At 42.9% G+C, this 13,107-nt stretch overlaps 1 protein-coding gene across 1 annotated transcript; it reads right to left on the bottom strand.

The window, feature by feature from the left end:
* Window positions 1-10,742: 10,742 nt before the first annotated feature.
* On the bottom strand, window positions 10,743-11,897 carry LOC145358343 (P2Y purinoceptor 4-like). Its single transcript, XM_080212295.1, has one exon. It carries the CDS (start codon window positions 11,721-11,723, stop codon window positions 10,743-10,745), a length of 981 nt encoding a protein of 326 aa, XP_080068421.1. The 5' UTR covers window positions 11,724-11,897.
* Window positions 11,898-13,107: the final 1,210 nt, after the last annotated feature.

Here is a 13,107-nt window from a genome sequence, read left to right as displayed (position 1 = left end):
AGTTGAGCATCTTTTATATGTTTTAAGATAATAGACAGTACGGACATTGGCCATTAGCACATTGTTACAAGTTGAGTAGACAGTATGGACATCGACAGTTAACACATCATTGTACATAGAGTAAATACATTTATGCAGTTATGTCTCTATCAATGGCTGACCTCGTTATCAAACTCATTGTTCTGGGTCTGCTCTTATCTCGAGTTTTAAGGTGCCTCAAGGTCTGACCAGTTTTCTGCAGCAATTTAAACACTACAGGTTTAACTCTTTGTGTAAATGTCTATGCCCAAAGTCAATGCCTCTTAATATCCCTTCCCCGAGTCCATTTTGTGTGGCAGATAACCTTCCATCTATTTCCTCCTCCATAATGTACCCTTACTTCACAGAATCTCTACATTATAGAAGGAGACCATTCAGCCCATCCAGTCTGTACCAATCACAATCCCACCCAGCCCCTAACCCCGTAGCTCTGCATATTTACCCTCGCTAGTCTTCCTGACACTAAGGGGCAATTCACCATGGCCAATCAACCTAACCTGCACATCTTTGGACTGTGGAAGGAAACCGAAGCAACTGGAGGAAACCCCCACAGACACAGAGAAAATGTACAAACTCCACCCAAGCTGGGGTTCAAACCCAGGTCCCCAGCACTGCGAAGCAGCCATGCTAACCATTGTGCTGCCCAAGTACTGCCCTACTTCAGCCTCACCCATGCCTGTGTCTCTTCAGACAGACTACTCATGGCCCTTTAGGATGTATTCACCTTCTCCACCCTCCATATAATTCAGATCATTCACAACTCTGCTGCCAATATCCTATCCTACAGCACACCGATCACCTCATCGCATCTGTCCTTCCTAACTCCGGTCCCTTTGTTCCTCGGTGAATTGTATTTAAAATTCTCAGTCTTCTGCTCAAATCAATTCATCCCTTTCCATCTCTGTCGTGGCTCCTTCTCTTCCGTGACCCCCACAAACTCTAATCTCTCTTGCACATCAGCCTAAGTTTCTTCAGCTACTGAGTCCTCACTCATTGGAATTTTCTTCCTCAGTCTGGGACTCCTCCACCTCCCTCTCTTCCTATAAAGTCCAGCTTAAAGCCTAGCTTTTTGACCGAGCAATTTGCCCCCTCCTCTTTGGGATATTTGTTAATGGTAAATATTTTTAAAATGCCATTTTATGTTGGGTTTATTCATAATACTATGGTACCTCCCTCTGCTGGAACTAACTGGAATTACATTGAACATTGAAGTAAAAAACTGCGATGCTCTGAGCTTATCCACACAAAGAGCTGAGGGAAGGTTGGTTTGTCTGTGTTTTCCACACAGCAGTCTCTCTGATTTCGGGCATGATTTAATCTATTCAATCACTTGCATTGAAGAATTAACCTGCTCATTGAAAACAACACAAACTAAACTCAGACTACTTTTCTAACCTTATTCATTCTCAAACTCTTGTTTTCATTGTTGAAAAGATGTGCAGGTTAGATGGATTGGCCATGTTAAATTGTCCCTTGGTGTCCAAATGATGTGTATTAGGTGGATTAGCCACAGTTAACACTGCTGCCTCACAGCTCCAGGGACCCGGGTTCGATTCTGGCCTGGGGTGATGTTTGTGTGGAGTTTGTACGTTCTCCTCATGTTTGCATGGACTTCCTCCCACACTCCAGGTTAGGTGGATTAGTCATGCTAATTTGTCCCTTAGTCTCCCAAGATGTTGAGGTCGGGGGATTAGAGCAGTAAATATTTGGGGCTACAACGATAAAGCCTGGGTAAGATGCTCTGTTGGAGAGTTGGTGCAGACTTGATGAGCCAAATGGCCTTCTTCTGCACTGTAGGGATTCTATGATTCTATGAAGGCACGGAGCAACATTAATAGGGCAAGGGGCTTGGGAGGGAGGGTGTGGCGGGGGGGTGTAGTAGGGGCCAATGGGCCTGAGTAAGATGGTCTTTCAGAGAGCTGGTGTAGACTCGATGGGCCAAATGGCCTCCTTCTGCACTGTGGGGCTTCTATAATTCTATTCCATGGTTCTATGATTACTTTTCTGTTTGCCTTTTTCTTGGCCTCTGACCTCAGACATCCAGAGTGTCAGCTTTGATTCATTAGTTTGCACGCAGGAAGTACATACCCACCCCAATACACAGCTTGAATGAAAGCAGGTGAAGTTCCACGAGATTGCTCATGCCATTAAATGGGCAGCGACGTCACATTTGCAAAGATGGTAGTTTCGCCAATTAGCTCCACTTAATTAGCCAACCCACAAAGTTTCAAATCTAGCGCAGGTCCATCTCCGACCTAGTCTTACTCTATATTGCTCCCGAGCAACTCCTTGTGAACATCGTTTGAGTCACAAAATCTAGAACAAAATAACCGAAAACAAATCAGACACAGGAAAACAACTTTCTCTGAATTAATACTGAGCTCAATTCTACAAGGCACTCACGTTAGTTTACAATTTCTTGCAAGCACAAAACTTGACAGCCGGGGCTGACAGAACATGTTTTTGACATCATTTAATGCATAATGGCACTTTCTCTAATGGAAGAAGTACAACAACCCAAGATAAAACCATACATACCCATGTAAAAGTCACATTTCTTGGATCAGTTTTTTCAGCACAAAGTAGGAGATTGAGTTATGTGTGAGTCATATTTTTGAAGAGCGGAAAGAATTGTTATTCCTTCTCATCAAGTTGGCAAAAATCTTTGGGTTTCCTGAACATTTTTAATACAGAGAGAAAATGACAAGGGAAACATATTTATTTAAGAAAAGAAGGAATTTTAAAAAATCACTCACTTTACATGAAGGAATAAATGCTTGAATCACTCACTTTACATGAAGGAATAAATGCTTGAAAGAAGAAATGCCTGCCCACCCTTTGAGAAAATAATAAAAGAGGGAGCTGGGATGTTGAGAGGTGGGTACGTGGGGGAGGGGAGCCTGGTTGCTCAGAGACATGGAAAGGGGTTGGCCGGGTGGAGATCGAGGCAGCCTGTGACATGGCAGTGGCAACCAGAGTAGGAATGGTCAGCACCCTACCTGTTCTCAGATGTTGTCAGAAAATCCTTCCCACTGGGATTATTCAAAGAGCCCAAAAGATTCCACTGTAAAAATAATGGTTATTTCCTGAAGATCTTGCCAGACATGGGGGTGGACAGAAGCTGCAAGAAGGACGATACGTTGCAGATTTCCAGAAACTTTTGACTGATAAATATATTTTCCCCGTGTGATGGTATGGTGGCACAGTGGTTAGCACTGCTACCTCAAAATTCCAGGGACCTGAGTTTGATTCTAGCCTTGGGTCACCACTATGTGGAGTTTGCACATCTGGAGAACAATGCAGCTCCATGCTGAAGCTGCAGTATAGTAACTCATTTTAGCTAATGGTGTGTTTTTCTAAACAGGGTTGCTGCATTTGTGTTTATGTGTTTTTTTCTTGGGGTTTCAGAGTAGAGTTTTGATTAAATTGATTGACAATATCATGTACTAATGGGAGGAGTTAATTTTGCAGGGAAGGTATGCAGTTTATGTTTCATCTTTTTACATGCAGTTTGCTGCCTGATCTGAAAGATGTGTCTCTTTGGCTCTCTCTTTCTCTCTCTCTCCAGAAGTGCTCTGAGAACTCTAGGACTGAAGACCTGATTACACACACATAAGCCTGCTTCTGCTAACTGACTTTGAAGAGGGGTTTAAGTCTGTAAGAAGAATATTGCTTGAATTGCAACTCCTTGGCATAGGTTAGCAGTTAAGAATTGTAACTTGTCATGTTTAATCATAGTTCAAATGGTAAATGTTGAGCTAATTTAGCTGTTACAGTTAAACTGTATTGTTAAATAAGGTTTGTTTTCATAAAATCTTCCCCTTGTCAATGGAATCACTCCTAGAATGAAACGTCATATCCTCACATTAATACCAGAAGAACAAATAGTTGGGGTCTAGTCTAACCTCATAATATACCTTGGGGGTTCTGATCCATACCATAACAACTCCGGAAGGAATGTGGGTGTATTTTGTCCCCAAGGTCTTCTCAATCCATGAGAAGGCCTCACATGAAAATTGTATGGTGTCGGGAGGCACAGGAGAATCGATTTTCCAGCAGGAAAAATCCAATTCGCACTTACAATGGGAGAGAAAATCCAGCCTAATGTGGTCCGGGTTGGCTACAGTCAATGAAAGTCATTTGAATGAAAGAGATTTTTATTATTTTTTATTTATTGTAATGCTAATTTTATTATTTCTCAAAAATGAAATTTGTGGTTACATGTCAACATTTCCAAGAGTTTCGCACAATAAATTCTTCCAAAGTGCTGGGATTTTTCACTGCTCCTCTTGGACAAAACCCAAGAGTTTCTTATTGGGAAAACAAAAGGGGGAAGGGGTAAACTGTTCTATTTTATACTCTGTAAATTTAGGCCACTATTTAGTTATCAAAGTCATGAGCATTACCCAGGCAAGTTGCAATCTTTGCATCATCTACTATGTATTCTGATTTAACTTGGCAGACTTTTCCGATCCAAGCCAGAGAAGATTTACAAATTGGAGAAAAATAAACCAGTTAATCCCTGAGCACAGAGATGCAGAAATGCTGATATCCTCAGCGGCTTAATGCCCTGATGTGGGACCTACTTGAGACAAGAGGATTACGTCTTATCTTCAGCAGTCCAGGCACAGAAAGAGCAAAATAATGACTGCCAGGAGCATCCTACAAGGTGGCACAGTGGTTAGCACTGCTGCCTCACAGCGCCAGGGACCAGGGTTCGATTCCCAGCATGTGCAGGTTAGGTTGATCAGCTGCATTGGTTTCGTCCAGGTGATCTGGTTTCCTCCCACAGTCTGAAAGACGTGCTGGTTAGGTGTATTAGCTATGGCAAATTTTCCCTCAGTGTATCTGAACAGGTGCCGGAGTGTGGCGACTAAGGGAACTTCACGATGACTTCATTGTTAATGTAAGCCTATTTGTGACATTAATAAATAAACTTCAAATCTCCATTCAATATAGCAGGGCGGCACCATAGCACAATGGTTAGCACTGCTGCTTCACAGCTCCAGGGTCCTGGGTTCGATTCCTGGCTCGGGTCACTGTCTGTGTGGAATTTGCACATTCTCCTCGTGTCTGTGTGAGTTTCCTCAGGGTTCTCTGGTTTCCTCCCACAGTCCAAAGATGTGCAGGTTAGGTTGATTGGCCGTGCTAAGAAATTGCCCCTTAGTGTCCAGGGATGCATACATTAGAGGGATTAATGGGTAGAATATGTAAGGATGTGGAGGTGGGGCCTGGGTGGGATTGTGTTCAGTGCAGACCCGATGGGCTGAAGGGCCTCTTTCTGCACTGTAGGGTTCAATGATTCTATCATTCGAATGGAGAATCCCAGCTGCGGGCAAGGTCGGAGAATCTCAGCTATGATTGGAAAGCTGAAATTTGTATTGAGAATATTTTATTGCTGCGTTTGTAAATTTGGCAGAAATTCTGATTTGGCAAATACAAGGGGTAGAATTCTCCAGTCTCACCCACCCCGCCACTGCCACCAGCGAGAATGGAGAATTTGGCGCTCAGCCAGAGCTCCATTCACTGCAGCGGAGCCGGAGAATCCCAGCCATGGGCAAGGTCGGAGAATTCCAGCTGATGTATTTCAGGAAAATAGTAGAGAAGCTTCATCGGAATATACAGCAAATGGCAGAACCCTTATGAGTATTGATAGGCAGAGGGATCTGGGAGTACAGGCACAGAGGTCACAAAGTGGCAACGCAGATGGAGAAGGTAGCCAAGAAGGCATATGGCATGCTTGCTTTCATTAAGTGGGGCATTGAGTTTAAAAATTGGCAAGTCACGTTGCAGCTTTATAGAACCTTAGTTAGGCCTCACTTGGAATATAGTGTTCAATTCTGGTCGCCACACTACCAGAAAGATGTGGAGGCTTTGGAGAGGGTACAGAAAAGATTTACTAGGATGTTGTCTGGTACGGAGGGCATTAGCTGTGAAGAGAGGTTGGAGAAACTTGGTTTGTTCTCACTGGAGCGACGGAGGTTGAGAGGTGATCTGTTAGAAGTCTACAAGATTATGAGAGACATGGACTGAGTGGATAATCAGAAGCTTTTTCCCAGAGTGGAAGAGTCAATTATTAGGGGGGGCAGAGGTTTAAGGTGTGAGGGGCAAGGTTTAAAAGAGATGTACGAGGCAAGATTTTTACACAGAGGGTGGTGGGAGCCTGGAATGCGCAGCCGGGAGAGGTAGTGGAAGCAGATACGATAGTGAATTTTAAGGGGCATCTGGACAAATACTTGAATAGAATGGGAATAGAGGGATATGGTCCCTGGAACGGTAGGGGATTTTAGTTCAGTCGGGCAGCATGGTTGGTGCAGGCTTGGAGGGTCAAAGGGCCTGTCTCTGTGCTGTAATTTTCTTTGTTCTTTGTTTTTTGAATGACTGACATATAAAACCATTTGATTCAAAGTACATTATTCAACATTTTTATTGGAAACATGAATTTTAAAACAATCTGTTATGCTGTAAAACCTTCACTTACAAACATAAATTAAATAGCGACAATACTTGCAGTTTAGTACCTTTAACATGGTAAAATGTCTCAAGATATTTCACATAAGTGTAAACAGAAAGATGGATTCTTTCAACACCAGAAATTATGATATGTTTAATCGATTTAAATATTAAACCTAAGTGCAAATTACCTAAAATGTCCTGCCTATTTCTGATCTCTCCATTCATCCTTTCCCATTTAGGGACACCAGCCATTCATCATGCAATCACACAATTCTGGCTTGGAACTATGACCGGAAACCCCCCTGACCTTTTCTGCAGCTGGGGGTTCTCAGTTTTGTCTGAACGCCAAATTCTCCATTCTTGCTGGCAGTGGTTTGTCCATGGACAAGATTGGAGAACCCCATCCTGTATCACTGTTCCTTCAGAATCACTGGGTCAAAATCCTGGAGATGTCTTCCTAACGGCATTGTGGATTTCATAGAACCATTGAATCATTGAATCCCTACAGTGCAGAAGAGGCCAGTCAGCCCATTGAATCTGCACCAACTCTGTGACAGAGAATCTTACCCAGACCCTCTCCCCTGCCCTATCCCTGTAACCACACACATTTACATGGCTAATCCACCTAACCTCCACATCCCTGGACATTAAGGGGCAACGTAGCATGGCCAATCCACCTAACCTGCACATCATTGGACTGTGGGAGGAAATCGGAGCACCCGGACGAAACCCACACAGACACAGGGAGAACATACAAACTCCACACAGACAGTCACCCAAGATCAGAACTGAACCTGAGTCCCTGGAGTTACGAGGCAGCAATGCTACCCGTTGTACTACTGTGCGCCCCCGTAATCGTACAACATGCACTGAAGTTGATTAAGAAGACACCTCACCACAACCACTGTCTCAAGCAGGATTGGGGACGGGCAATAAATGTTGACCTTGTTGGCGATGCAAACAAATGAAAAGAAGACACACAAACCTTAAATCACTAAGGCGGAGGAAAGGGAGAGCTAGTCTCACAGGCACCCTGGTTTTTAATCTTTCTGCTGTTTTAATCATTGGACCACAGACAGGAGTGACTGAATGCTACATACCCTCTGGAATGCTTGATTCACAAGGAAGGGCACTCTCTTGTGACAACAAGAAGAAATTTAAGCTGAAATTCTCTGGCCATTCACACCTGCGAAATTCTCCAGTCCTGCCGGCAGCACACTTCTAAACAGTGTGGGGTGACATCAATGGGAATTCCCATTGACAGTGGTGGGACCAGGGAATCCTGCCACTGGCAAACAAGGTATCACCTCCCGCCAGCGGGGAAACACACAGCTGGGAGGCTGGAAAATCTCACCCTTAAAGTAAAACCTACAAATAAAAAAATAGCAGAAGTACATCACATTGGTCTGTGCATTTACACACTGTTCATGCAGACCCGCCATCAGAGCTCTGGCGAGACAGACTCCAACTGAATTTTAAGCACTGATGAACGTGTTATACATTTCCAGCAACTTCTGTTTTCATTGTTACAAATCGATGACCTTTCACCAGAACAAAGTTATCAGTGTTTTTTTATGTGGAATCTGGATATCGCCGACAAAACTGGCTTTTTTTTACACATGCCTAACTGTCCAGGAGAAGATGGGAGAGTGTTTCCTTAAATATAACCGCGTGGCTTGATCAATCATTTCAGAGAGCAGCTCGGAGTGAAACACACGACTGTAGAAAGAGATGGTACACACAAACCAATGTAAGTACAGATGGAATATATCCTCTCCTAAAGGGCACCAAAACAACAGTTCCCAACTTTCTTATCTCCATTCATGTCCATGATGTCTACTTCTCAACCCCATTCCTACTAAATTACGGCCCCTGATAGTTACATTGTTATGGTTCTCTCTCCCCAGGTACTGTCCATCATTCTCTCAAATCTGCCAATATCAGCTTTCCCTAAAAAGCCCTTGCTAACTACCCCTTCCAGGATCCTTGAACATGCTGTCATCTTCATTTTTGAATCCCTCCACTCAGAGATCACCTCATCTCAGTATCAAAATAGTTCTTATTAATGCCATAACCGGCATCTAATGTGACTGCGACAAAGTAAAATATTCCTTCAAGTCCCCCTTGTCCAGTCTGCAGCCTTTAAAATGGCTGAATGCACCGGCTTCCCCCAACTACACTGTTGTCCAGTAGGGCTGGACTGCACTCACCTGCCTCCCTTCTTATCCATTTGTATAAGCAAAGAGTCAGTATCCAAGGGTTCTACTCCTGTTCCCACATCATTCTCTCTGGTGACCCCCAAAGGATCTAATCTTGGTCCCCTTCTATTTCTCATCCGCGAGCTGCCTCTTGGTGACATTATTCAAAGTTATGGGGTGCAATTTTCTGGCCGTTCTCGCCGGTGGGATTTTCCAGTCCCGCTGCAGTGAACAAAGATTTGGCTGAATACCAAATTCTCCGTCCTCGCTTTTAATGGTGGCTGGACATGAACAACTGGAAAATTGCAGCCACAGTGTTAATTTTCAGATGTACATTTACCACAGCTGGCTCCAACTTAATACCAACTCCTTCAGCCTTTCTATTAATTCTAATGATTAGATTGCTTATCCAACATCCAGAACTGGATGAGCAGAAATTTCCTCAAGTAAAATATTGGAAAGATGAAAGCCAGTGTTTTCAGCCTCTATCACAATCCTCCTTCCTTAGCAAGTCTCTGTAACTGAACCAAACTGTTCACAACCCCTGGTGTTACATCTAATCTTGAGTTGAGCTTCTAAACACATAACCATCCCAGCGCTAACTGCTTATTTCCATCATTGTAACATTGCCCAACTCTGTCACTGGTTCAACTTATTGAGCTGCTGAAACCCTCACCCATGCCTGTGTTACCTCTACGTTTAACTGCTCTACTGATCTCTCACATTGTATTCTGCATAAACCTGACACCATCCAAAATTCTGCTGCCTGTGCCCTAATTCACACCAAGTCCAGTTAATTCTTCACCTCTGTACTTCCTGACCGACACTGCTTCCTGGCTAAGCAATCACTTCATCTTAAAATTCTCATTTTTGTTTCCAAATCTCTCTAAAGTCCACCCTATCCTACTTCTAATCTTCTCCAACTGCACAACTCTTCCAGATATCTGTGCTTGTCTAATTCTAGCCTCTTGAGTGTCACCAATCGATGGCTGTGTTTTCAGTCGCCTGTGTCCTAAGCGCTGGGATTCCATCTTGAACCTCCCCACCCTCACTTTACTTCTAACAAGCGCTCTTTGAAATCTTCCTCTTCAATTGAGTTTTTTTTAAATTCATTCATCGGGTGTTGCTGGCTGGACCAATATTTATTGCCCATCCCTCGTCGCCCTTGAAGTGAGAGACTTGCTAGGCCATTTCAGGAGGCAGTTGAGAACCAACCATATTGCTGTGGCTCTGGAGTCACGTGTAGGCCAGACCAGGTAAGGATGGCAGGTTTCCTTCCCTAAAGTGAACCAGATGGGTTTTTCCTGACAATCGACAATGATTTCATGGCCATCAGTAGATACTTAATTCCAGATTTTTTAAATTAAATTCAAATTCCTCCATCTGCAGGATTTGAACCCGGGGTCCCTAGAACATTAACTGAGTTTCTGGGTTAATAGTCTAGCAATAATACCACGAGGCAATCACTCCACTATTTAGACTATCTGCCCAAATGTAACACTGAAATGCATAAAAAGAGACACCTCATTTTATCACGCTCCTGCAAAAGGTCTTGAAATGTTTTATTAAGCTAAAAGCATTATATAAACATAAGCTGTTATTGGTGTAAAAGTGTAAGGGAATCAAATGGCTTTTAGTGATAATCCAGCAGTGACAAGGTGACTTTTACTGGTACCAGTTTTTAAAAATTTTTTATGTATTTTATTAATTGAATTTAACTTCTCCAGCTCGCTGGTGGGATTTGAATTCATTCCTGCACCATTAGTTCTGACAATATAAGGAAATGTTCTGTCTTACTTGGGTCTAGTGAAAGATCCTTGGTCTAAAAGACAGATTTTTAATTGGTAAAGGATTGAAAGGTTATGGGAAGGAGGCAGGAAAATGGGGATGAGGAGCACATCAGCCACGATCGAATGACAGAGTAGATTCAAAGGGCCGAGTGGCCTAATTCTGCCCCTATATCCTATGAACTTATAGAATGTTAACTCTTTTTCTCCCACAAAGGCTGCCTGACCTCCTGAGTATTTCCAGCACTTTTTGTTCCCATCTTCACTTCTTGTTCCAGCATCTTAGGGAACTCACAACGCAGCGTAATGACTCCCTGAATTTTTTTGAGGCATAAAAATATACTAATGGATCCAGACAGCAATTTGCGCTAGAGAGAGCCAAACACTTATAATAAACAAGTTCAGAAAGGTTGAGTAATTCACACAGATCAGGATAAAAGAGTTTAAGCGTAATCCCAAATGTCCGGGACACGTGTACAGGCAGGAAACAGATGATGAAAATCGCCAGGCTCACTAAAACCATTTTCATGGATTTTGTTTTCATATTTTTGCTCTTAAGCTGATTGGTTTTCAAGTTTACAATGAAGCTGGCGAGTAATCCATAGAAAATAATGGAGGCAAAAAACGGAATGATGTAGCCGGTCAATAGAATAACTGTGTTCCACACAAAGTATAAAACTGCCTGCTCGCCCTGATGTATGCTCAGACAGTGGGTGGAATTGTTCAACTCAGTGGTTTTGAGGACAAAAAAGAAGGGAAACCCTTGGGCAAACAGGATAACCCAGATTCCCACACAAACCATCTTTACAAACTTCTCCTCCTTAAAGATGATTTTCTTTGTGCAGTGCACCACGGCGAGGTACCGGTGGATGCCGATTAGGGCGAGAAAGTAGATGCTGCCGTACATGTTGGCGCTCAGCAAGAAGACCTTCAGCTGACAGAGGAACTGCCCGAAGGGCCAATGCGACATTGAGAAGTAGACGATCATGAACGGTGCGGCAGGAGTTATGATGGCGTCTGCTAGAGCCAGGTTGAACTGCAGGATCATCCCAGCACTCCACCTCTTGATGTAAAACCAAAAGATCCAGAGGCTGATGCTGTTCAAAATGAAGCCCGCTGTAAAGACCAACGTGAGAAAGATCGGAATGAATGCATCGAGGACCTCAGGTTTACAGTGAGGACTCCCTGCCGAGTAGTTAGCACTCACTTCCCAATTGAGAGGAGGGGAGGATGTGTTATCCATCTTGCGAGCTTGAATCTGAGAAAAAATTAAAATACATTAATTGAAAATGCAATTTATTAATGTATACATTTATCTCTTTTAGATAATAAGCAGTTAACAGATTGTTTAAAATGATGGCTGTACACCATTAGAACCTTCTACATACCTGACGAACGAAGAGTGTTTCCGAAAGTTTGTGGGTTTACTATCAAATAAACTGTTGGATTTTAACGTGGTGTTGTGAGACTTTTTACTGTGTGTGCCATTTTGTTAAGGTTCAAAGGGAACAGGGAGACAAGAATCCACTCACAAAAAAATTACGTTGATCACATAAATTGTCATTTACTTGATGTAAGAAAATTACTCATATCCCAGCAGTAGAATGTAGGTGTCCTGAAGGGAACACCTTATTTAAAGGAAGGTTAATGTCCCGATCCCTGAATGCCCTCGTGGACAATGTATAAGTAAAGCTTATTTATTAGTCACAAGTACGCTTACATCAACACTGCAATGAAGTTACTGTGAAAATCCCCTAGTCTGGTGTCTATTCGGGTACACTGAGGGAGAATTTAGCACGTCTTTGGAGTGTGGGAGGAAACCGGAGCACCTGGAGGAAACCCACCCAGACACAGGGAGTCCAGAGATGTGCGGGTTAGGTTAATTGGCCATGTTAAAAAAAATTGCCCTTAGTGTCCTGAGATACATAAATTAGAGGGATTAGTGGGTAAATATGTAGGGATATGGGGGTAGGGCCTGGTTGGGATTGTGGTCAGTGCAGACTCGATGGGCCAAATGGCCTCTTTCTGTGTTATAGGGTTTCTATGATTCAATGACATGCAAACTCCACACAGACAGTGACCCAAGCCAGGAATCAAACCTGGGTCCTTGGTCCACATACGTTTTGAGACCAGGAAGAGATTGGCCATGATCTGATTGAATGGTAGAGCAGTCTCGTAGGGCTGAATTGCCTACTTCTGCTCCTAATTCGTATGTTCCTATATTCACTTCATGACCTGAGGACTGTTCATGAGGATAGCAGATCTTACACTGACATATCCAATCATAAACAAGAATCAAAACTTAAAGCCAACTGCATGGATATGAGAGAAGAATTGGCTAAAACTAATTGGATAAATAGACTGAAAGGTGCAGAGGCAAATAGACATTGTGAATCATAAAGAAACAGTAAAAAAGTATTGGCAAAAATTGAGGGACTAAATTCAACTAATCCCTGGGACCTAATGAACCCTAGAACATTAGGGTTCTAAAAGAAGGTGACAGCAGAGATAGTAGATGTGCTTCCTATGATTTCCCAAAATCCCTTACATTTGGGAATGGTTCCATTAGATTGGAAGTTGGCAAATGTTACATCATTTTCTAAGAAAAGAGAGAAAAAACAGTGAAC

The sequence above is a fragment of the Carcharhinus amblyrhynchos genome, chromosome 25, assembly GCF_965287045.1.
Source record: "Carcharhinus amblyrhynchos chromosome 25, sCarAmb.v2.hapA, whole genome shotgun sequence".
NCBI classification, from domain to species: Eukaryota; Metazoa; Chordata; class Chondrichthyes; order Carcharhiniformes; family Carcharhinidae; genus Carcharhinus; species Carcharhinus amblyrhynchos.
This window is presented reverse-complemented; position numbering and strand designations above follow the sequence as displayed.

What these genes read in the sequence shown, in the direction of transcription:
- LOC145358343 (XM_080212295.1), bottom strand. Translation starts at nt 11,723, where the DNA reads ATGGATAACACATCCTCCCCTCCTCTCAATTGGGAAGTGAGTGCTAAC.